This window comes from Aspergillus affinis, assembly GCF_023601865.1.
Source record: "Aspergillus affinis strain CMG 70 chromosome Unknown NODE_14_length_433147_cov_86_863592, whole genome shotgun sequence".
Lineage (NCBI taxonomy): Eukaryota > Fungi > Ascomycota > Eurotiomycetes > Eurotiales > Aspergillaceae > Aspergillus > Aspergillus affinis.
In genome coordinates this window covers 333,095-356,704 of record NW_026515795.1, presented here as the reverse complement: position 1 = coordinate 356,704, position 23,610 = coordinate 333,095, and the positions used below count along the sequence as shown (strand labels likewise).

The 23,610-nt window shown below is 49.3% G+C and overlaps 7 protein-coding genes across 7 annotated transcripts; 4 read left to right on the top strand and 3 right to left on the bottom strand.

Moving 5' to 3' along the window:
* Window positions 1–56: 56 nt before the first annotated feature.
* KD926_002395 (dihydroorotase) lies at window positions 57–1,304 on the bottom strand (the record flags this gene model as incomplete). Its single annotated transcript, XM_053097083.1, has 3 exons — window positions 57–989; window positions 1,067–1,146; window positions 1,250–1,304. 3 exons carry the CDS (start codon window positions 1,302–1,304, stop codon window positions 57–59), a joined length of 1,068 nt encoding a protein of 355 aa, XP_052958996.1.
* A 1,255-nt stretch (window positions 1,305–2,559) lies between these two features.
* KD926_002394 (uncharacterized protein) lies at window positions 2,560–3,365 on the top strand (the record flags this gene model as incomplete). Its single annotated transcript, XM_053097082.1, has 2 exons — window positions 2,560–2,889; window positions 2,949–3,365. 2 exons carry the CDS (start codon window positions 2,560–2,562, stop codon window positions 3,363–3,365), a joined length of 747 nt encoding a protein of 248 aa, XP_052958995.1.
* Window positions 3,366–3,762: 397 nt separating this feature from the next.
* KD926_002393 (putative DSBA family oxidoreductase) lies at window positions 3,763–4,707 on the top strand (the record flags this gene model as incomplete). Its single annotated transcript, XM_053097081.1, has 5 exons — window positions 3,763–3,796; window positions 3,874–3,952; window positions 4,014–4,054; window positions 4,148–4,272; window positions 4,321–4,707. 5 exons carry the CDS (start codon window positions 3,763–3,765, stop codon window positions 4,705–4,707), a joined length of 666 nt encoding a protein of 221 aa, XP_052958994.1.
* Window positions 4,708–7,472: 2,765 nt separating this feature from the next.
* Window positions 7,473–8,712, top strand: swc5 (putative Swr1p complex component (Swc5); the record flags this gene model as incomplete). The annotated part of the gene is made up of 2 exons (XM_053097079.1): window positions 7,473–7,885; window positions 7,989–8,712. 2 exons carry the CDS (start codon window positions 7,473–7,475, stop codon window positions 8,710–8,712), a joined length of 1,137 nt encoding a protein of 378 aa, XP_052958993.1.
* A 571-nt stretch (window positions 8,713–9,283) lies between these two features.
* KD926_002390 (T2 family ribonuclease) lies at window positions 9,284–10,439 on the bottom strand (the record flags this gene model as incomplete). The annotated part of the gene is made up of 5 exons (XM_053097078.1): window positions 9,284–9,402; window positions 9,492–9,684; window positions 9,764–9,879; window positions 9,953–10,131; window positions 10,195–10,439. 5 exons carry the CDS (start codon window positions 10,437–10,439, stop codon window positions 9,284–9,286), a joined length of 852 nt encoding a protein of 283 aa, XP_052958992.1.
* Window positions 10,440–11,860: 1,421 nt separating this feature from the next.
* Window positions 11,861–12,421, top strand: KD926_002389 (GNAT family N-acetyltransferase; the record flags this gene model as incomplete). The annotated part of the gene is made up of 1 exon (XM_053097077.1): window positions 11,861–12,421. One exon carries the CDS (start codon window positions 11,861–11,863, stop codon window positions 12,419–12,421), a length of 561 nt encoding a protein of 186 aa, XP_052958991.1.
* Window positions 12,422–17,992: 5,571 nt separating this feature from the next.
* Window positions 17,993–19,846, bottom strand: brlA (C2H2 type transcription factor BrlA; the record flags this gene model as incomplete). Its single annotated transcript, XM_053097076.1, has 2 exons — window positions 17,993–19,320; window positions 19,834–19,846. The coding sequence occupies 2 exons, from the start codon at window positions 19,844–19,846 to the stop codon at window positions 17,993–17,995; spliced, it is 1,341 nt and encodes a 446-aa protein (XP_052958990.1).
* Window positions 19,847–23,610: the final 3,764 nt, after the last annotated feature.

The window sequence follows — 23,610 nt, the reverse complement described above, 5'->3', positions numbered from 1 at the left end:
CAACTTTTCTTATTCCATTTGAACCGACAGTGATTGACATGAATGTCACTAGAAAATTATGTGGACCAGGTTACGCTCCACGTCTGCTGGTTTCTTCTGAACGGAACCACGTCCACCTTTCCTGACTGGAGGATATCTGCAATCTTCTCTTCTTTCTTCTCGAGGATCAGGAATTCCTTCTGCTCCTCTCCAAGGCCGTAAAAGTTTCGGCCGAATTTACTCATGAAGCCCTCGACGATTTTGGGGGTAATGTCCTCATCTTTCAGAACGCCGTTCTGAACGGCCTGTTCGAAGGCGTCGATGACGAGCTGGGTGGTGTATGGCTGGGTGAAAACACCGGCGGCAATCTTGTCTCCTCGCTTGGAGGCTGCCGGGTGCGGTGCACTGTCGGAGCCAAAGAAGAATTTGGGGTTGCCAGATGCCGCAGCCCGCAAGAGGGCATCGCGATCGGCAGGCGTTTTGGCGACAGGCTTGCAGAAGCAGAAGGGGTCTCCCGCCCAGTGGTCGACAACAATAGCCAAGTGATGGGCGGTGAGTGTGGCAGCCACCGAGGGTCCGCATTTCTTAACAGCCTCTACTGCAGCTGCGGTCGTGCAATGCTCTAGGATAATTCGAAGCTTTGGGAAGCGCTCGTGCAGCTGCAGCAACGTGGGAAGGAAACGCTCTTCTGCCGAAAGGACGGTCACGTCGCCCGTCGAAGGGACTTCACCGTGGAGGTTCAAGACCATGTCCTGACGTTCCATCTCTTCGAACACGGGATAGAACTGGGTATAGTCCACTACGCCGGAGGAGGAGTTGGTCGTCACGCCTGCCGGGTAGCTCTTGACACCGGTGACGCCTCTTTTCTTGGCTTCGACGATGGTTTCAGGAGTCACCGTCTCGTGGAGGTACAAGGACATGAGATAATTTACGTTAGGTTCAATGGCCTGCAGGCGCTTTTTGTAGTCGAGAGCACGGTCGACGGTAGTGACGGGTGGCACAAGATTTGGCTAGAAAGACCATGTTATCTTAACAAGACCTTCAGAGTAGCAATTCATCGGACCGCTCCTTAAAGGCGAGCCCTTACCATGACAAAAACAGTGTTGACACCACCTTGTCTGATGGTGGGGGTCACCAGCTCCATCATATCGCCATCGCGAAGATGGACTTCACCGGATTGTTAGTGCGCATTTCCATACGGCAAAAGTGATCGGAATAGCTCAAGCACATTGACAGAGTGCTACAGTGGCGCGACAATGTCTCAACATACCATGGAAGTCCGCCGAGGCGGGGAGCTTGATGCCCTGCAGCTGCGACAACGGCATGACGGTAATCGACGGGGGGCTAGAATCCCAGAGTCAAACAGGAAATGTAAGATATAAAGAAAGGAATCAATGCTCCAGCCAATCCTGATCGGGTCGAATGGAGTCAGCGATAGAGTGGCTGCTGAGTACAGAACAAGTCGATCGTTTTTTTTCCCCCGCGGATATTTTTTTCTTTTTTTATTATCGTGGGGTTTGATCACCCTGGGGCTGCTGATTGGTCACGGGGAAGCATGATGTCACGGGATCTGGTGTTTCGCATCCCGCCGTCTTTCAGTGCTCTCTTCTCTTCTTCTCTTCTCTTTCTCCTCTCTAAAGGTGCTTAATTTAAAGTTGCTCAAAGTGAAACCCTCCGACGCTTCCTATGTCTAAAATTAAACATGAACAGCGAGAACGGTGAAATGGACCTGCTGTAACAAGCACTACTTTTAGAACCACTCCAATGGGCCGTCTCTGAACGGCGACAAGATTAAATGATGAACACATCTTTTACTTGGTTCCGGTTGAACAAGGGACTGACAAATGAAGACAGAATAATATCTAGGAGCCTCTGATATAATGTTAACCGAAGTCGTTGACTTTGCTGCTCAATTTAGCCCTCCCCGGAGTGCCGTGGGACGAGCTGACCACCACGCGCAACATTGCGGAGATCAACATGATCAATATGTGATGTAAATCAGATGGTCGGCCTGATTCACTCAGTGGAAGCGCCAGCCCCTGAATATAGGCGCCTGGATCGACAAGGTTCAGCCCAACCTGAAGAATAATTCTTCAGGAGACCTCGGCGCTTAGCCCATTAGCAGGGATTGGCAGCAAACCAGCGCCCTGTACCCCGTGTGGCCTGCAGAATCGACGAATTTGTAGGTAAACGGTCCTATTGGGTGTCTGAAAATACATCACACTCGGTCTGTGTGTTTATGGCTTGATTATAGGCGACTTGATTGTTCTCCTGGATGTTTGCTGTCTGTTCGAGGCCTGTACTTTTTAGACTTCTGTTTGCTATATCTTCCCCCCTTCTCCCATTTTGCTCACTTGCTCACCTATTTCATTTCTTTCCACGGGCGTTCAGTTCAAACTTGGTGTAGTGTTTCCGGCAAATACTGACCAAAATACGTTCCTTTTTTTTGTGTTGCTACTGTTTGATTGCTGTTGAACTGCCTTTGTTAATCTACAAACTCTCTTTTGATTCTGGACAGAATATTTACCTGGTTCAAGATTGCCTCATTTCGGCTTGTACAAAAGCTCCTTTAGCCCGACAATGGATTCCGTGTCGTCATTTGGAGGGTCTTACCATGCCTCCGTATCCTGTGCATCTGCCGAGGAGGAATCATCGTTTCTCAAGCGAGCTCGGTTCCTTCACTGGATTAGACTTGGGCTTTCTGCTATTATATTCGGTGTTTCTGTCTCGATCATTGGCTGCGAAGCCGCTCCTCTACTACATTATCGGAGGACATCCGCGTTCGAGCGATCCTGGCTATTCCTGTGGCCCCTGAACTTCGATTTACGCCCGACAATTGCGCTGCTTTCTTGTGGGTGTGTAGTCGCATTCCAAACCATTCTTTACATCGTCACGACACTTCTACCCTCGGTAAGTTCAGCACCTTTCCTTGTGCATGCTCATATATTTTGGTCTAACAATATATGCAGCCCCGCTCCCATATCAGACGTCTGAATCTATTTGCTGCCGTAGTCGCGATTTCCGGATTCATAGCAGCCTTGGTGGGAACTGTGCTCGCGATTCACTTGCCAAGCTCGACGGCTCCCAAGGGGTTTGCTCACCACGAGACTCTTCACTCTTGGACATGCAAATGGAAGAGTGTGCGAGGGACCCCTTCGATCAACCTCGATAGCACACCTATTACGCCACCGTCCCATTTTGCGCGGGATTGTACAACTACCAGGGCAGCCTTTATCATGATGGGACTGCTTGTTGGATTGGAAATCGTCATGGGGATTGCGGTAGGGGCTGGGATCTGGTTTGAAAGGAATGTGTCGAAACAGCGAGGCCAGGATATGCCTCAAGCAGAGAAGGTGGAGATGGTGCCCAAATACCCGGGAACATGATGAAACTATGTGCTACTGAAGATATGAACGAGCGACCGAGCCCTGGAGGTTATGGTCGCAATTGCCTGTATCCCTTCTACCTGGCCTTGTTGCGAGGAGCGTGTTTTTTTCTTCTATGTCCTGGAAATGATGGACCGGAAACTCTGAGCAGTAAATATGTTATGCTGTACTAGTTTCATCAATAATATGTTGTTATATATTTCTGCTTATATCGTTGACTCCTGGATACACCGTCGGTCCCGTCGGCCGATTTGCAGGTGAACATCCTCGGCTTCCCCACAGATTAGTCGTGTCCGCCGACCACCCCGGATACAAATACTCACCACATCTCCCTGATGATCAATCCAGAACCACACACCATCGACTAGCACTCGGTCCACAGTCAACAGATCTTAAGATGGGCAAGAAAATCGAATGCTATCTTGACTGCGGTAAGCGCTCTGACGTCACCGACAGCAGCACCTCTTTCTTTGAGACTACTGATGCTAAGTCTCGTTGGTGTAAACAGTGTCGCCATACAGTTTCTATGCTTTCTCCTATTTGCAGAAGAATTCAGCTGCATTGGCGGATTTGGGTGTCGATATTGAGTATGATTTTTGCTTTTTCTAGTTATAGAAGGAGCGTGTTGCTGATGTTTCATCTATCAAGGTACATCCCCGTCTTCTTAGGGGGTATTAACGTGGGCAGCGGTTCGTTTTACCTCCATTCTCTTTTGAATTAAGAGAATCGATCGAAAGATGGTATGGTCATAAATTCCTAATACGGCGATTCCATTATATCAGGAAACAAACCCCCATGGACTCTACCCGCGAAGGCTGCATATTCGAAATTCGACGGCCAGCGAGCTCAGAAATACTTCGGACATAAATTCGAAGTACCATCATTCTTCCCGATTCTCTCGCTTTTGGTGAGTTCCATCTTTATCCACTTCAGAGCTAATAGCTAACAAAACTAGCCTCAACGCGCCCTCACCTACATCAAACAAACCCACCCAAAGGAAAAACTCGAATCCGCATTCCAATCCTGTTTCGACACGATGTGGAACGGCCATATTGATATCTCCAAGCCCGAAAACCTCGCCATAGCCCTGTCGAAGTCATTCTCCTCAAGCTCGGACGTTGAGGCCATTCTATCCGCCGCCACCAGTCCCGCGATCAAGGCGGAGTTGGCGACGACGACGGAGCGCGTTGTGAAGGAGCAGGGCGCGTTCGGTTGTCCGTGGTTTTGGGTGGTGAATGGGGAAGGAAAGGGGGAGCCGTTCTTTGGGAGTGATCGATTTCATTATATGTGGGATTACTTGGACCTGCCATTTCAGGATTTGAAGTTGAGGGCGAGGATGTAGCTTTAGCAAGTCATGCTTGATCCCAAACTTTTGAATCGAAAATTGCCTTTTCTCAGGTCATTCTTGATAGACGCATAGTTCGTCAATCAATCTGCATCTCGAAAGACCTCTCACCATGGTATATTGTATGCCTTCTATCTAATCTGCGCATATCCGACGTCTTTTCGAAAATCTATCAGCCGCCTCCTAGAATATCCGTTCCACAACTTGACAGTCATCAGTCTTAGTCTGCGAAACAGAACCTAAAAGCTTAAGCAGAATGCTGGTGTGCTCGACAGTAGTCATATCTGCATTATTTAAATCCGAATCATCATGAATATCTTTGCTGTATAGACTAGGTTAGTTTCCTAAAGAAATGGTCTCTAGATGCCTAGAGACTCAGCAAATAGGATCCAGATTCATGTTACTTACAGGATGGATTCGACAAATTTCTGGTCGGGACAGCAAGATCCGGTCTTGGGCTGACATGCAGTATTGGATGGATGAACGTGTGCTCGAGCACCCTCAACTACAGTATTTTAGGCCGCAATATACTGATGTTTGGCGGCATCAAAGTCCGCCCGAAGCCTATTTATTGACGCCAATAAACACAGCACACTGAAGATATGTTAGCCCCAGAAACTCTTATGAACAAAGACTTAACCTACAAGCCTTTAGTCTTCCAGTCCGGGGACTTCTTGCTGTCGATTTGGGACATGACTTCGTTGAGCATTTCCTGTGCTCTGACATATTGACCGAGATTAATTAAACAGCGGGCATAGCTCGCCGTGTGATAATATGGGAGCCCGCGAGTTCGGTCCCCATCTTTTTTCATCATGGATTCCCCCCATTTTCTGGATGACTCTTACCATTTCTTGGATTCCATGTACTGGTTGACATGGGAATGGTAGATGCCCATACTGTATGCAGTGTTGTATAGCTGTAATTTCTTACGTGGCGTTTCCTGCAGTCGGATCTCATAGGCCTTCCTGGCAAGCTTGATCGCTTTCATGGACTCATCAGCCTTGTCAGCAATGTCAGCCGGAAGACTGAGAGTCCAAGCTTTCATACTCAACTTATCTGGCCCATCCTCAAGATGATCCAGCACGCGCATATTGATCGTACAAGCCCGCTTGAGCTGGGTGATCTCATCGCTCTTCTCGAAGAGCCTGGCTGGCATAAAATTAGTATCTTGGAGTTAGTGAAATTTTAAGAAAAAGGCACACACAGTTGATAATCACCAAGAGCTTTACAGACTTCGAAGGGGACTTTTAATCTTTAGAACCCTTAACTTCTTTAACAATCGCTTCTGCGGTGTCCATAATAAGTGGTGCCAGATTCTTCCGTAGGCCAACCCGCTCATTTGGAAATTCATGGCTGTGAATCTTGCTAATAATCTTATTAAAGATCCTCATCAAGGCATGGTAACAATGTGCCATGATTTTAACGTGTGCGGTCAACTAGGCGGGGAGACTTAGCGTGTAGGGGACATGATCCCAGAGGTGGGAATGACCAGCATAAATAGTTACCTGGCATTTCTATCGTCGGCGGGCAATATAGAAAGAACCAAGAACGGGTAGATGAGTAGACCCAGAGGGTCGACCCACGGGGTCGACCCCATGGGTATAGTGTAACTATGTTCGTCATATGCTGCGGTTGCAAGTCAAATGCAAGCCGTATGATAAGGTCTTTCCATTTTCTTTGTTCCCGTTTGTGAGTCAAGTTGAGAAGCTAGCTATATTCAGTAATTATAGAGGTATATCATCAACTGCGGTGCTACCAAGATGACCATGGCGTGACCTGACACCAGAGATCTCTCACATAGCCCCCTAATGGCACTGTATGTACACGGATGGAAGCCTACTAAGGTGTATTGGTACTTCAAATAATTGGATGGCCAATCCCAACTCCCTGTGGTACCAAAGCTTGATACTCACTGGAAGTTTGTTCTGACCAGATCTCTTAACACAAAAGAGAGTTAGGCTGGGTGGAAGGCGTTTGGAAAGAAACGTAGGAGGTTCGAATCACTTGCAGATAGACTGTTCTAGATTCGCCCCAGAGAAGTACAGTCTCAATGCTGATGGCTGGATGGGCACTGGCCTTACATTCATGTACAACATCACCAAACAAGGATTCCAGTTCTGATCCAGCCGGTCACAGAGTGCAATAAAGCTTCCCTTGATCTATCGAATGCAGAGAAGGCTGTATTTTACCGTGGAGATATTAGGATAGGAGCATACATAAAAAGCTGTGACTTGGTAGATTGCCCCTCATGCATTTAAGTCTTCCACAGAATCGGAGAAAAGTCCTGCTATAATTTTATTAACAGATCGATTACTTTCCTCGGGGCTTGTTTGTTTTGAAAATTGAGAGCTGTTATGTGAGTGGCTCATAGGCATCTTAGTAGACGGCGTTATATAGTAACATCAGCACCGCTTGCTTGTGACCTGGACTGTCTCCGGAGCCTAAACTTCCTTAGACTTGACCCCAGTACTTGAGCGAAATAAATAGCTCTGATATTAAGAACGCAGAATGCAATGGGCCGTCAATATGAGGGATATACTATACATACCGTAACGAGCTAGTCTAATTCTGCGATGTCATCGGCGTCTCTGATTGGCTCATCTGAATGACATAATCCACACAATTCTATATCCACCGCCCGGCAGAATATCTATCCTCATCTCGCTACCTTCCCTTGGCCATCTGCTTCATCCAACCCTCAACATCCCCTACAACTGGCCACGGAGCCAGTCTCTTTACCTGAGCCAAGCTCCCAATCCAAGATGTCTGCAGACCCAGCTACAGTCCCGGACGTCGATCTCGAAGACGAGCAATACGACTCCGAGGAAGACGAGGACTTCGACGCCGCCGCAGGCCCAGATGATGACGACGGGCTCTCATCCTCCGATAGCGATGACGACGAGGCAAACGCCAACGAGCCGGCGACTAAGAAGCGCAAGACGGGGAAGCGACAAGATGCTGATGACGAGGAGTTAGGGTCCGGCGATGAGGCGATGATACGGAATGCGAAAGCGAAGAAACTGAAGAGCAAGGGGAAGAAGCAGAAGAACGCGAAAGGTGGCGGTGGTGGAGGTGCGCAAGATGAAGATGATGATGACGATGATATGGATTTTGATGATGATGAGGAGGGTGGACCGGGGGGATTTGTTCGGACGAGAGCGATGAAGATGCGCACGTATGTGTTTTCCCCTTTTCCTTCTCTTTCTCTTGCCTGGTTTTGGTTGATTCGCGATGAGTGATTCACAAAAATATACGGTATTGACTTTGGCTTTTTTCAGACAGGAAGAAGAGCGAAAACCTCTCGCGAAGATCGACGGCGCGACAGTCGACGTCGACGCCCTATGGGCTAGAATGAACGCGCCAGATCCAGAATCCGAAACACAACTCCCCGAGAACGAGACACAAGAGACCAATCCCCCAGCAGCAGATGGTGACACGAACAACACAGCGACGCAAGCCCCCCACCCCGAAGATCCTCCGACCGCGCAACCCAAAGCCAAATACGCAGAGGAAATGGTCAAAATCAAACGGACCTACAAATTCGCCGGCGAAATAATCACCGAGGAGAAACTGGTTCCCAGGGATTCCGCTGAGGCCAAAATCTACATCGCCAGCGGCAATGACATAGAGACCGTGCCGGGGTCTGACGCAGACGCGGATCGTGAAAATGAGAAAGCGGCGCTGAACCTGCGGAGACCGCTTCGCAAACTTTCGCGATTCGACCCGAACCCGACCGGAAGCATCAAGAAGAGTTGGGAGAAACAACCGGCTGCGACGACACAGGCAGCCGGAACGGAAGAGAACGCCCGTGGTCCCAAGATCAACACCGTTGAGAAATCTCGACTGGATTGGGCGGCGTATGTGGACCAGGCCGGCATCAAGGACGAGCTTACGGTACACAGCAAGGCCAAGGAAGGGTTCCTGGGCCGGATGGATTTCTTGGACCGTGTGGGCGCCAATCGTCAAGAAGAGATGAGAAATGCGCGGCTGAAGGGGCGGTAATTCGTCACTCGCCATTTCTTCTTCTCGCTGTATAAGCAGGCGCACCGGGCTTGCGGGCCCGGTAGGCCACACTTATTGTCGGCAATATCTCGCACTCAAACCCAACAAGCTGTTGATGCGATTCTTGCACATAGCTGCACGCCGCACAAAACCTCGGCTTCTGAATGACATATAGGCCGCATTCGCACGAGTCCTTTTGCTACTCAATTGTGGTGAATCCTGGGCTTATACAACACTGCATTCATTACCTTCGCGGCCTCCGCAAGAGTGCCATTGCCATGAACAAGCAAGCAATCCAGGGGTTCCAACAAATTTCAATTCCAGAACCCGGCATCTCTATTGGCACCGTCAGGTATTCGAATCACTCCTGTTCGTTGGATACGTCGTCCTTTATTTATAGGCGATCCATCGATGCCCCAATCGATATTCATATAGGGCATCTCAGACCTCGCTCTGATCATATCATGTACATACATACATACAAACCAAGTCATCATCAAAATCTAATCACACCTCATCGCTGTACATCATTTTGACTTGTTCATGAAACAATTCTGTGCCACCACTAGACCTAAACCAAACGAGCAGCCCGGTTCATTCTCTTTCTCATCATCGCAGGGATCGACGAGTTGTTGCTCTTAGGCTTAGCCAGGTACTTGATACCAGAGGACGAGCAGGTCGAATCGGAGACTTGGAATACGATCAGCAAACTATGCCCTGGAAATCTAGTACAGGACGAGAAGGAGAGGGAGAGGGAGAGAGAGAAGCGCGAAACTTACGCGGATCAGTAGGCTCATAGTCGCCGTCGATCGCATTGCCCCTGATGTTGAAGTAGTACCAGACCTCGTTCAGGGCACCGCTTCTGCAGTTGACGGTGGGCTTGAAGCCACCGTTGAGTTTGGCCAGGGCGGATTCGATCTCGTCTAGATCGTAAGTTTTAGAGCCAGGCGTGATACCGGCGTCGGCGAGAGCCTGTTGTGTTTGTTTTCTCTGGTTAGGAAAGAGTTCCATTGCATGATGATGGATCGTTCGGTCATATTATTTAGCTTACCTGGTAGGTGTCGAGACCCTTGAAGAGCTCGACGGCTTTGGCGAGATAGTCACCGACTTCCTGCTGCGGGGTGTAATCGGTGTAGCAGCTGGGTTCAATAGTGTTGATGCAAGTTCCTGTTTGGCGGTACACATTAGACAGAAGGTCATGTGACAAAAGTCTTGAGCCAGAACAAGGGGCAAAGCATACCGTGCTTGTTCCATTCATGCTCCCAGAAGGATTCGTCATCGCCGTTATAGTCCTTCCAGTAGGTGTTCATGTAGGACAGGAGCTCGTCACGACCCTGCTCCTTGAGAATGGCGGTGATGTTGGAGAACTCTCGCGACGAGTCGCAGTTCGCCTCGTAGGTGCCGTCGCAGTTGTCGGGCCTGCAGGTGCGTTAGTTTCCACTTGGCCTTTGTCTGCTGGCATGATTGTATGATTCTTCGTACCAAAGTCCGTGGATAGTCCAGGAATCAGAGGGTCCCGTCGCAGGGTCTGTATCCCAGAATTGAGTGAGCAGGAGGGTACCCCCGGGAGCATTGAAGCAGCAAGAATCCTCCACAGCGGTCGAGTTGTTGCAGCTGAGAGGGGTGTCATTGGGGCAGGACTGGAGATCAGCCAAGGCGCCGGATGCAACTTGCATGGCACCGAGAGCCAACATGCCCATTGAGGGGAGGGATGAAGAACGAGGCATTTTGAGAACTCAGTCGGTTCGCAAATGTAGAATTGGAGCTTTGCAAGGATGTGAAGAGAAAAAGGAAGAGCAATTGAGAAAAAGACCGGGCAGGCGCCCACTTTTTATATCACTTCGTGGGAGGCTAGATGGCCTAACTATTATCGAAAAGGTCCCCAAACTGCCGAGGGCTAGGTACAATATTGTTCTGCAGCCCACGATGGTTGATAGCGGCACATGTCTTGATAAGAGCTCGCTGATTTGACGGAAGATACGATAGCTGGGAGATCAAAGGAAGCTAACAGATCGGATAACGCCGTCGAGGCCCGCCCGTCTCCTGATTCCGTTAGACACTAGGAGATGGCCAGGCACCGCACCTGGCCAATTGCATGTCAGCGACCGGGGTTGCACCAGTTGCTAGGCGATGATCCCGTCGGGGGGCCTTCGGGGTAAAGCTCAAGGGCAGGGCGGCGGATGGTCAGCTTGAACATGATAATGAAGATCGCGGGCGAAGTTCGAGGCGCTAACTATCAGGATGTTGCATTGATCGGCCGATTGATTCGTGTTTCCTTTATTTTCCGCCAACGCGAGGAAGATAATCGTAGGTTTTCCCCGCAAGCCAGTTATTCACCTGATTGATTCGTTGGAAGGCTTGGGTGTTTTGTTAGGATTGACGCAGGTGATTAGAATCCTGCGGCCAGATCAACACACGGCTGTATAATGTCAGAGGTGAAGAAATTTGAAAGGTGAATAAAACACGATGACGACGGGCCAGTGCGGTATAGATTTCATATTGATTATACGTGCCAGCTGCGCAGACGAAGAGGGGCATGTTCTCTCGCTAGTTGCTATGACCGCCGCTCAACTGTGGGATCTCTATCACCGGAACTTGACTTCTACCGAGGATTTCATCAAGAAGAGTAGAAATTCTTGAAAGAGCGATTAGTATGCGAACAAAAAACAGTTAGTTAGCAAGATAGGAACTACCAACTACTGATAGGAAAGAAGAGCGGCGACAGAATGCTATCAACCGCCACTGTTTAGCACCAATAAACATGACAGGGCAATCCCCTTGTCAATTGAGAGTGATGAATCATGCAAATCCTATTAATTATAAACAAGTATCGTGGGTATCGAGCCTCATATCAAGCTCAAAGGCAAACATGGACCACTTCAGGGGAGAATGAAGAAGGAGAAACGGCTATATCCACGGGAGCCATACCGAAGGAGAGAATCTTATTGGCCTGATGGCCTGAGTCCACTCCACCATGGAACGTTCTGCCTCACGCCTTGTATGACACATCTCGTCCTATTGCGCTGGGAAATCCCCAGTTCTTCAGATGCATGTCTGATTACGCTTGACTCCGATTCACTAGACCAATATCCTACCAGAATCCCTAACAACTCTCTATCACTCGGACCTAAGCCCTGATTCACATACCATGCAACCAAGCAATCAGCAATCCCACATCGTCACCATCCAAAATGAAGAGCACATCTCCGCAGCCAGAACCCTCTTCATGGCCTACACCGAATGGCTCAATATCGACCTTACATTCCAAGACTTCGCTGCAGAGCTCCAATCTCTACCGGGCAAATACAGCCCCGCCCACGGAGGAGAGCTCCTACTTGCATACAGCGCGGACGGAACAAAGACACCGCTAGGCTGCGTGGCTGTTCGGCCTCTCCAACCAGACTGCTCGACGCACAATCAAGATGTACCCCAATCCCAGTCTGGAACCCAGGGGAGCCAGAGGGCATGCTGCGAGATGAAGCGACTATACGTCTCTCCCGAGGCACGAGGGATGGGGCTAGGGACGGCGTTGACCGATGCTATCGTTCAGAAAGCGAAGGAGCTGGGGTATACGGAGATGAGGCTAGATACACTTCCGTTCATGGCGGGAGCTATTCAGCTGTATCGACGGCTGGGGTTTGTTGATATTCCGCCTTACTATGAGACTCCGCTGGAGGGGACGGTGTTTCTGAGTTTGGATCTGACGTGAAGATATGAAGGCAGGGTCAATACCACGAATTTAATAGAAGAATAGAGCCACAAGCGCAGCAATTAGAAGAAAGAAGTGTGTTAGGACAGTTGCAGACTTTTGATCTTGAGAATAGTGATTTGCCAAAACAGTCTGTACTCGACATGATACCCCTAGCAAGGATAACTTTCGACGCGAAAACCCCGTAGAAAAGTCAAAGACAGTTGAAGTGATACTGAATATTCCATTGTAATGATAAATATGAGGCGGTACTCTATCCTAAACACACGATACAAAAGCAGTATTCAAGAAAAATCGCCTCCTCAATGAACTCAGACTGTTGAGCTTGAATTTTTTTGGAAATAGCACTCATCCACAGGGATGTCCTGCATCATGCCAAAAGAAGGAGAGTCATCATAGTAATAAGCGAGGCGATTCTTCATAAGTTGAAACAAGTTCCATTGCAGCATGATCACCATTATGACCACACATCCTCAGCTTGCAACATAACCAAGCCAATGAATATTTTAAGGCTTAAGCCAGGTCTTAAAAGACAACAGCTAGACCAGAGTCCGCAGAGCGCACACATCAATGCATCTCCGCGTCTCCGTGAATGCTGGACCGGATACTCAGACGGAGCAGTCGAAGTCGAAAGACACCGCAGATTTTTCTGGGCAGCTTTTTATGTTAGTGTGCTTATGTCAGCGCACTAGACCGGAGGACCGAGTTATGCAGGGGTGCTGTTGGTAAGCCGATACATAATGCTGTCATATTAACTATGCCGCCCGGGATCTGGTCAGGTGACCCAAACTCTAAAAACCACAGATTTCAGATGAACTTTTGGGTCTGGTTTTTTGAAAAAGAACAGAAATTGTATGCGCTCTGATACTCGCATGTCGCTGCCAACACCAAAAGTCTGAATAAATTTATAGAAACTCAGCACCCGGTGCACATAAATGCTAGCTATCTAATTATATTGTTACTTTTTGATTATCGTCTTTTTTGCGGCTGTGAGAGTCGATTTTCCAAAGAGCGATTTGTCGCATCTTGCTACGATCGAGCTTCTCGGGCAGTCAGTCTGCTTCTGCCGACTAAGATGGCGGGTGCGGAACAATCATCCGCCGGAGTGTCCATCACTCCACGCTATCGAGGCTCCATCACACGAATGAAGCCACCTACAGGAACAAGGCAGGACCAGCATGAGAAGTCTAGAGACTATTGACCTCACTACTGGATTACTTTGAAGAAGCCACCCCCGTCACCACCTGAATTCCATCGTAATGTGATCATATGACCTCGATCCCATCGCAGCTCAGAATCGCGCTCGACCCTCAAAGAAAAGGGGAAACCAACCCGCGAGACGAAGGACAACGGCCCACATGAGAGACAGAGAAAAAGCGATGAGATAGAGAGAAATCCCAAAACTGGTGGGGGCCTCAATTAATAAAACTCTGCAGAACCCAGTCGGTCACGTTCAGCAATTGATCCCAGACGCTACTCCGTACCTACAGCTGTAAAAGTCACTGACTGATACCAACCATGATGCAGGAGGGATATCTACTATTACCCTGGCCATGATGATATCATTTTCTTTCTAGCTGTCTTTTCCGCCTCGTAATATTATCATACATACATCCAAAGAAGACCAGGTACTTATGATATCAGATCCAAAATGGTTGGATCGACTTTGCACAGCCGTGTAACCAGCTCACCGGTACTCCATTTGCATTATAATTTGCTGCGTTCCTCATAGATCTGAAAAAAGTAGCAATGTGGATGATCGTGCGTACGTGATTATTTGCGGTCGGCGGGTACTCTTGCAGGGAAAGACGGAGTTCGCTAGACGAAGACAATCAAATTCACATGGCCTGCTGGATGTCGGTGAGGGAATTTCTCTTTCTTTTTTTTTTCTCTTCCAATCTCTTCCCCCTCCCCTTCCTTCCTCTTACTTGCAGTGCTGCAGGATAACTATTCTACATGCTGTCTTAGTGGGTGTACCTACTACTAGGTACATGCTCGAGTGTACTGACTGTTTCACCGTAGCAATGGGACTTAGCTTCAATTTCCACATCGTGCAAGCCTCGTCGATCATACCTGTACTTCGCGGTAGGCATTTGCATTGCATCTCTAAGGTGTTCCTGTTTACTATGAGCAGGGTTTGAAATTTTAAGACAAGGAAGGTGGTATTGGAGAGAAGGTGGTAGGGAGGGTGGTAGCCTGGTAAATGGACGATATGCATTGCAACTGTTCGATGCAGGGTCCAGCTTAAGTGCGAACTTTGTGTGCTTTGGGGGCTGGAAGTCAGAATCTAAGACAGTTCCTGGTCCACCAAGTACGACCTCACTAGGTACTGTACTTTGTCGTTGCCCGGCGAAGTGGTACTGTACTAATCCCAGCCCAACCCATCCAAAAATCCCACCCACAGAACAAGCGCTAAAAATGAAAAGAAAAAGAAACCAGACCCGATATCCATGAGAAATACGAATAGCGACTATTACATGATGCAAGAATGCAATAAAACGCTAAATCAGGGAATCTGGACGCCCCTCCGTACGCAGTCCATAGTTCCCTGGGACCTCCACAGTTACATACAGATGAGATGAGGATCCGGAGCCAGAGAGTCGGCTCGATCTGGGGTTCCATTTCTGCTGGGTTGCATCCAAGCCCTGTACATCCATCCTGTCTTAGTGGATTTTGGGAGTGGCAGGGCCGTGGTCGTGGGGACGGAGGATAAGCAAAGCCACACTCGCCCTCTGCCCCGTCAAGTATGACCGTCTTCTACCGACGAATGGCCGGCGGCGATGAAGAAAAACCGAACGGATATATCTGATTCGACCACACGCTCGATACAGACCAATAATTACATTTCGTGCGTACACCTTCTGCGCTATGTACATTGTCATCATAGATAGACGTAGCTAACTAGTAACTAGTAGGTAGGTAGGTCTCCATCGCCATACCAGGGCCAGGTACCAGCCCCGTTCGATGGCCTACTAGCTTTAAACTCAACCTCGCCGGTAGCGGATTTTGTATGTAAATAGGTAGGTATTCCGGTCGCAGATCGGCTGCGGCTTATTGATGGTGAACCGGGAAGTGATGACGAGCAACGCCGTACATGATGCAGTACTCACTAACTTCGACTCGGTAGGGCACATACCGATGGCAACCCAGAGTAATTTCCCGCCGATGAAATGCCGCCTCGGTATCTGCACATGCCTATACCCAGGCCTCTGGGAGGGAAGAAAAAAACATCGAGGCCGATCTGGCAAAGCAAGGCAGCTGAACCGACAGCACACGAGCGTGCCGGAAATGCCGTCCCAGCCGACACTCTCTTCCAGCGCTGTTTTCCTTTTTTTGTCTCTGGCAGAATCAACGTGAGACAAACATCGGCAGGGAAGACGTACTGCGTCAGAGGTATGTACCATAGTACTGAGGAAGTGCTGTGATCAACACTCAAGCCAAGAGAGCCACCAGAAATAGTTCAGCCCCGCCCAGGGTGCAGATCAGCTGTGCCACCGCATAAGATTTTGTTTTCTTTTTTTCCTTGTCGTGGGTTCCCTTCTCCCCAGAGCACAGTGACGAGGAGCTACTAGTGATGTAGCACAGAAAGGAAACATCGTCACAGCCAGACTGTGTGGAATGTACAACACCCGAAAGTCAAATCCTGTGGAACGCCCAAAGCACCTGAGAGGAAATTATCCCCTTGGGGCATGGATGATTGGCGTCATGAACGGCGGCTCAACCCCCACCTGCGATGGAAGGACGGATTCTTGATTCCAATTGCCACGCACGTCGCGACCAACATCGTCACTGGTACCATCCAGTTCATAGTCAGTCTGTCTGTGTATGTATGTGTACTCCGGAGTAGTCCACGGAGAATGCGCGGTGGGGGCAGAAACTGATGTGCTCGGTACGTACCTTCCGACGGGAGCCTCGTAGTCTCGTACCCATTGTTTCTCCCTGCCCCCCCACCGTCAACTATGGCTCAGTCCATGTCCCTGGACAATTGGAGTATTCAATTTCACGATAGTTTCTGGTGGGGAGTCTGTGCGACGTTCGAGGAGCCGGCCAAAAACAGGGCATCCTTGGTCAATCCACAATGTCATTTTCATTTACGGGCCACGATTATTACTAGTTCGATCGTTGGGCTCAAACAAAGAATCATGTCAAGCGATAAATTTATCGCTGAGACATACTCCTGAATGGTGAACGACGAAAAACTTCGATCCAAAGACCGATTCTAGGGAAAAGCAGGTACGCTGGCCGACAGGGGAAAATGGCGACAAGCCATGGGGCCTTGGCATGTGGAACGATGGCCCGTTAAGCTCAACTGGAACCCGGGTTTCTGGGATCCTTGGTTGAATTAGCGTGGATGCCATAGTTAGTCCTTCGTAGCGCGAAAGAGGGATCGGTTGGCGGTGCCACGGATCGATCAGGACTAGCAAGCGTTGACAGCTCACGGGCGGATGTCAACTAAAGGCTTCTCCCTCGACCAGACTAGGGCTGGGCAGAGATTAAGGGAAAGGGGGAACCAAGGAGATGCGACCTCGCGACTGGGAAATCAATCAGGGTTCAACAAACTTCCTACCGCCAATGTGACTGGAGACGGGGCATTCATGTCAACAGCCTGGCCCAAAAGTCTTGGGGGAGACCGAATGTTCCGCCAATAGGGAGATTGCCGTGGAAGTGGAATGTGGACTTAGTGACTGATGCCAAATGGCACTCGGCGCCAGGTGGATCCAGATCGGCGGTGCGCTGAGCACCAGAGCGAACTGATGTACGGAGTATGTATGGACTCCCACTTCGGGGGTACATATGCGACATCTTAACCTATTGAGGTACATGACATATCTTGGAGAGGGGAGCCCATCGGGAGTAAAACAACGGGATGCAAGCCCTACAAACAAGATCGGCCAGACGTCCAGCATCTGTACGCAGAGGCTCAGGCAAGCCCGCCACGAAAAGGAGCCTACCATATGGTCTGGCGACGCGATCTCCACGAAGTTCGGCGTATGACCTTGAACCTTGTATATCTGCCATTCCATGCCAAGCCCCGATCTGACCAGAACAACGGATGCATCAGAAATTGGTCAATCAACAAGGTGAAGAGCACTGGCAACATTCATCGAGTTTGATCCACCCCCAATAAGTCGGTGGTCTTCCTCATCCCGCTCACTCTCGGATTCCGATTCGATCTTGAACAAAAAAAAAATATTATTTCATATAGTGTTGGGTAATCAACAGATCAATCAGATCAACGACACAAACATAGCGATACTCGATCGTACAAGGGCTCCAATCCATTTTAGGTCTTCCATACCCCAAAGTATTATCCAACGTATAGTCCAAAATGCCTTTTCCAAGAGGGTAATAAGAAAAAAAAAAAGTATGCAGAAAAGAGAGTTCCAACGTTTGAGGGTCACAAAGGAAAGAAACGAAAAATGTTTTACAAAGAACGCCGCGAAGCACCGGCCGAGGTCTGTCCGGACCCAAAAGTCTGTGCCCATCTAAATATAGAAGGAAAATTGGCGCACACCGTCGTGCCCAAGGGTATCATATCCCGATCCACCCAGATTATTGATTCGTAATTCTTCAATCATCCCAAGCATCCACACTCAATTCTCGAGTATCGATCAGTGGCTCCTCTAATTTCGATCCGTAGATTGGCCGACCATCGGGTGTAAGTTGTCCGCGGAAATCAGGATCATAGTCGGGACTGGTGTCGTCCAAAGTCGCAACATATCGATTGCGGCCTCCGCGCTTGCTGTGGGTCTTGGTGTAGTGGGCATTGAGGTTGTCGCTGCGGGAGAAGGCACGGTGGCAGCCGGGGACCCAACAAACATGAGGCTTCTCCTTGGAGTGACTCTTCATGTGTCGCTTGAGATGCTCTTGTCTCTTGAACCGCCCCTTGCAACCAGGTTCTTTGCATTTGAACTGGACCTGCTTGATAATGGAGGGTAGATTTTCCAGCGAAAGGCTCTGCTTGGAGGACTGCTTTCGGGCGACTTTCCGAGACATCGTACGATGCGGACGTTGTAGGCCGTCGTGATAGACCGGTGACTGCTGGAAGTCATCCAGGTAGTCCCCATGACCCGAAAGACGACTCATAGGGGTATCCGTACCCGATACCGTGCCGAGAGAACCAGATCGAATCGGCGTCGTTGGGGTGTGTGACTTCAGGGTGTTCATGGACGTCGAGTAATCAGAGTACGAGGGAGGTGGCGTTACTGGACCGACTTGTGACGGAGCGATTGTTTGGGGGATAGACTCGGCGGGCGGCGCCATCCATGGAATCATGTTGTTCATGGACATGGATGTCGGGACTCGCTCGGGCTGGTGGAAGATAGACCGGGATAGACAGGGATTGGTGGCCGATTCAGGCAGGTAGGATGCACTGTGGTTACGGTAGCCACCCCTGGCCATAGGGGGATATTGATGCATGACAGGCGGATATGGCAGCGAGTGTGTGCCCGGCTCGTAGGTCTTTCCCGCGTCGGACGGGATCCAGAACTGCTCGACGTTCTCATCGTATCCCGAGAGAAAATCCGGCATTGGCATGCGTTCTTGCGTATCCATACTCCCGTAAGGCATACTCATAGTCTCGTTCGATGCCATGCCGGGAAGTCTGAATGCGCTTCGCATAGGTGCGGGGCCGGGGTTCCGGTCGTAGGTGTGCCCAGAGTACGGTCCACTTTCTTGCCAACCCGGGGAGGCCAATGCGCCTTGACTATATATGCTTGTTGGAGTCGGGGTGGGAGAATCCAAAGGCGAGAAGCTATTACTCATTGACGGACACTCGTTGGAGCCAAGAGAGGAACAATCGACTTCGACGGTAAGGCGATCAATGTTATGCTGAGATCTCATATCTTCGCGTGGCTCGGTAGTGTCGCGGTCTTTCCGAGGTGCTTCAATCTGTCCACCTGTTCACGAACACTGTTTAGTATCCTTGCTTCTAGACCAGACGATGGATGCGCTGTTGCTGTTTTTGTGTTGCAGTTCCGGAGTGAAGGGAGTAATATATGTGGGCAAGGAAAGTGCAGTATATGCGATGTAGATTACGACACAAAAGGAGAATATAGATCAGGGAATGTGGCAAAAATAGAATCCTATGACGATGGAAGGACGAAAGGGTCCTGCAGTGAGTGACAGAGAGGGCTAGAGAGACAGAAAGGCAGAGAGAGACCAAGTTGGACAAGCAATGTGGAAGAAAGAGTGTAGAGTGTGATTGGACAACGAGGGAAGATGATGCAAGCACAATCAATGGGAAGAATGAAGGAAGGTGACCATGGGTGCCGGATGGTTGTCGGAAAGGGAAGAGGAATAAAGAAGGATTGAGGGTGAGGTTGGGGAATGGAGGAGGGCAGGCGAGGTGAAATAAACAAAATCTCCAGGCCGTAGAAGGTGGAGGGGAGAGTAGGGTCGATCACACTTACAGGCAGAAGCCATCGCTAATCCTCCCAAAGGAGAGGCCGGTCGAGAGACAAGCGTACAAAAAAGAAGAGGCGCGTCGCGTGCCTTCGGAGACCCAAGCAAGGCCAGGAATGTAGACTATAGAGTTCCTGTAGTAACCGACGGCAAATCCGGTGCGAGATGGGGTGGAAGTGGGTGGCCGGGATCAGGGACACCGTTTCCTAGGAGGCGCGAATGTCTCTGGATAAAAGACACGGACGAGTCTATCCAGCGGGTGGCGGACAGTCAGGATCAGCGAGAAGGTGGGAAGGAAGTCGATAATACGCCCTTCGACGCGGGTGGTCTGGGGTCCTGCGGACGAAAAGAGGATGTGGATAGAAGATGGGGATGGTCTCAGGTGGGATCAGATAGGGATGTAGCTATCGAACAGGAACGGACCAGCAAGGGGACGGGACAATAGAGAGTCGAGGAGATGCAGGTGATGATGACAATGTCTTAGGATTATTCGAAAGCCGACGAGGAAGTATAATAATTTCTGGGGTTTTATAGATTGGGACGAATTGAATGGAATTATAACGGAACGATGCTTAGAATTTATGGCGCTCGAAGACCACGAAAGATAAGATACTCGTTGGGTGTATGGCGAAGATCTCCAACGGGGGCGGTGCGTTGTTCTTGATCGGATCTGAGACTTGAATGGTTGCAAAGGGAGGGAAGAGGTTTGAAATTATATAACTGCCCTCATAGCATTACTCTTTTGGGGGAAGGAAAGAGAGAAGATCAGAGAACGAAGCCAGCAGAACTAGGAAACCAGAGCTTGTTCCTACAGAATGGAGGGGGTAAAAAAAAAAAGTAAATAAAATAAAATAAAATAAAATAAAAATGGAAGTAAAAAAATAAAATATTCTTAATTGTAAATCATTTTTATTTTCTGAAAAAGAAAAGAAAAAAAAGAAAAAGACAATAAAAAGTGAAAAAAAAAAAAAAAAAAAAAATAATACTTTTCCCCGAAGGAAAGTAATAATAAAATTAAAATTAAAAAACCCCCTTCAACCTGTGGAAACAACCTCCTCCTGCCGCCCTACTCTTCCCCCTCACATCTTTGTCTCTCAGCCCTTCGTTCCTTCCTGGGAGCCCTCAATTATCACCTATTTTGAGTTGACCTTATTGGAGGCGACATCTTTCTGCATGGGTCTTCTCTTTCGTAGTCAAGGCGGACGTAGATCGGTGTGAAACCGAAAAGTATAGTATTGCCTACTTCATACTTCATACTACGGAGTAGATATACTAGATTGCCTTGGTGGTAAGAACCGACCAATCTAATCAGTTTCTCTCACGAACAGTTCGTTCGTCCACCCGAAGAAAAAAAAAAAAAAAAAAAAGGCATGAAAGGCTGCATGAACCGGACGTAATGGGGGAAAAACGATGTGGAATGTTCTAACGTCAGAAGTCAGTTTCCTACGTAAGGTTGTGGAAGAGGTACCTCTGTTTTTTAGCGTTTACCCCTAGAGAGGGAGGGTGCCTGGGAACGCCTCAGACCGGAGGAATAAAGAGGGAAAAATGAAATCAAAATCAAAACCTTCGCCGACGGGATCGACCAGATTCTCGGCTGCTTTCCCGGGTATCAGGATCTCTCGCTCAGCTCGAGATTGAGCCGGTGGGAAAAGTGAAACGGCTGGTGAGATACCACTCTACGTTACCAGGCATCTTCCATCCACCGCTTGGCCGCTCTGCTCCACAGGACCCTGAATGATCGGCACCAGTAAATCTGCAGGTGGGGGGAAGAGCGCTTTCACATCGGCATTAAGACATACTGCACATCATCCACCATCTAGGCCGTTGAGATGAGCACAATAACGACGCCAAACCCTGATGGTTACGAAGAGAGAACTAAACCCGAGAATAAAGGGTAAGTATTGGCGCAGATTACCTATAGAAAGACAATATAAATAGTTAGCAAAAGCCGGTAGGGAGAAGTCTCAGGCCCAGACTAGTTAGTATAGATAGTAGTCCGTGGAAATAACCCGCTCCGCTATTATTGCCCCCCCCCCCCCCCATTCATGATCTTCGTCCGACCCTTGGTTCCTCTCCCGACGGCATGCTGGAGAAGTGGGTGCACTGTTCAAGACGCGCTGTATGTAAATCCGACCTTGACGCCACGACCAGCCCTGGTCAGGAGGGATCGTCTTCTGGTCCCAACGACCTCGTCTAGACCTCTTTCATGTGTCTCTCCTCACGGATAGGCCAATTGTATTAGTGCTGAAGACTCGGTATGTTGTTGACGAGAATATTCGGAGGGAACGGTAGCATTCGTTCCCAACCCAAAAAAAGATGAGATAAAAATAAAGAACCAAAATAGTCACAGAAACCCTACGGAGTAATGCTATCTTCAGAACACGAATGTTAATGGCCAAAATTCGGCTGGAAAATATTATAATAAGAACAATAATGATCAAATAAAAACAGACCGTCACCGAACCAATACATAGCTACTAGTTTAACCCTCGACAAAAGTTCCTGGGTAGATTTTCCAGCGTGGGGGTGCTTACACCATTCCATGGTTGAGATCCAATAGACCACTATGATCGCCCCAGACCGATGTTCTTCTGCACCGAAGGCTGTATGCCGGTGGTTCAGAAAGGGAACCAATCCACCCATTTCGTCCGTCGGCTGCTTCGACGCGGCAAAGGACCATCGCGTTTGCTAGCCTGGACGAACCTGGTCCCAGCTGCAGAGTCATAATTTACGATGCAGAGCGAATGCCGGATCTGCTCATGGGGGAGTCCCGTTCAATGTAGGAGCATGGATCGATCTAGGTTGATTATTACCCGGTTATCGATAATGAATCTCGAGGAAATTGCCCCGGATCGTGGCCATTACGTTGCCTGAGGCAGGCGAGAGACAAAAGGCACAAACAGAGGCACCTGACCGGCGGCTGCTTTCTGGACGGTGGAGCGAGTGGATTCGACTCCCTCTCCCTTCCGCTTTCTCCTCCCATGAGATCAGTTTCTCATTCCTGATACTGGTGATGATGATGACATTTCTCTCTCTCTCTCTCTTCAACCGTCCTCACAGCCCTCTCCTCCAGTGAAAACTAAACTGCCTCCATCACGAACCAGACATAGTGCGAAAGAGAGAGGGAAGAGGAAAAAAAATACCAAAACGCGGTGGAGGTTGTTTGGGCAGACGATCACTGCTCCTGACGCACATCATCCGCCAAGGTGCAATATGTCGGCCAACAATGGATCGACGAGTCGTCGGTCGGGACGCCGCTTAGTGTCTGCAAGTTTGAAATTTGATCTCCAATGCCGGCCACTCGTCGCACCTATCGCAAGCCTTTCGGGTTTCCAACTTTGTCAGATACCCACAGCCACTCGGGCCTTCATCCAGGAACGCTCCGACTAGGCCTAGCCCACCGCAGCTTCACTGGAATGTGGAGCACCGGACGCTTCTCAATATGATAGGGTCCCGCAATGGTTTTTTGTGTGCCCCGTACAAAGTAACCCCGTCGTCATTGGGAGCATGACCTCCCAGACTCACTCCCAGCCGTTGAGACCTCTTCAACGCTGCAAGTGGCCAATCTTGTTCTTGCATGGCCCATTTCCAACGGTCGCTGGCTTCGCGAGAAGATCATCACCGCATCGTCATTGCTCTGGCTGTGTTGACCATCGTTCCGGTGTCCATTGGTGAGACCTTGAAGTTTCTGATCTGTCACGCGTCAGTCGGCGTTTCAATGCCAGTTATGAGGGGACCACCATTCGTCATGCAAGAATGAGGCCTGGAGATTCGACCAGTCAACT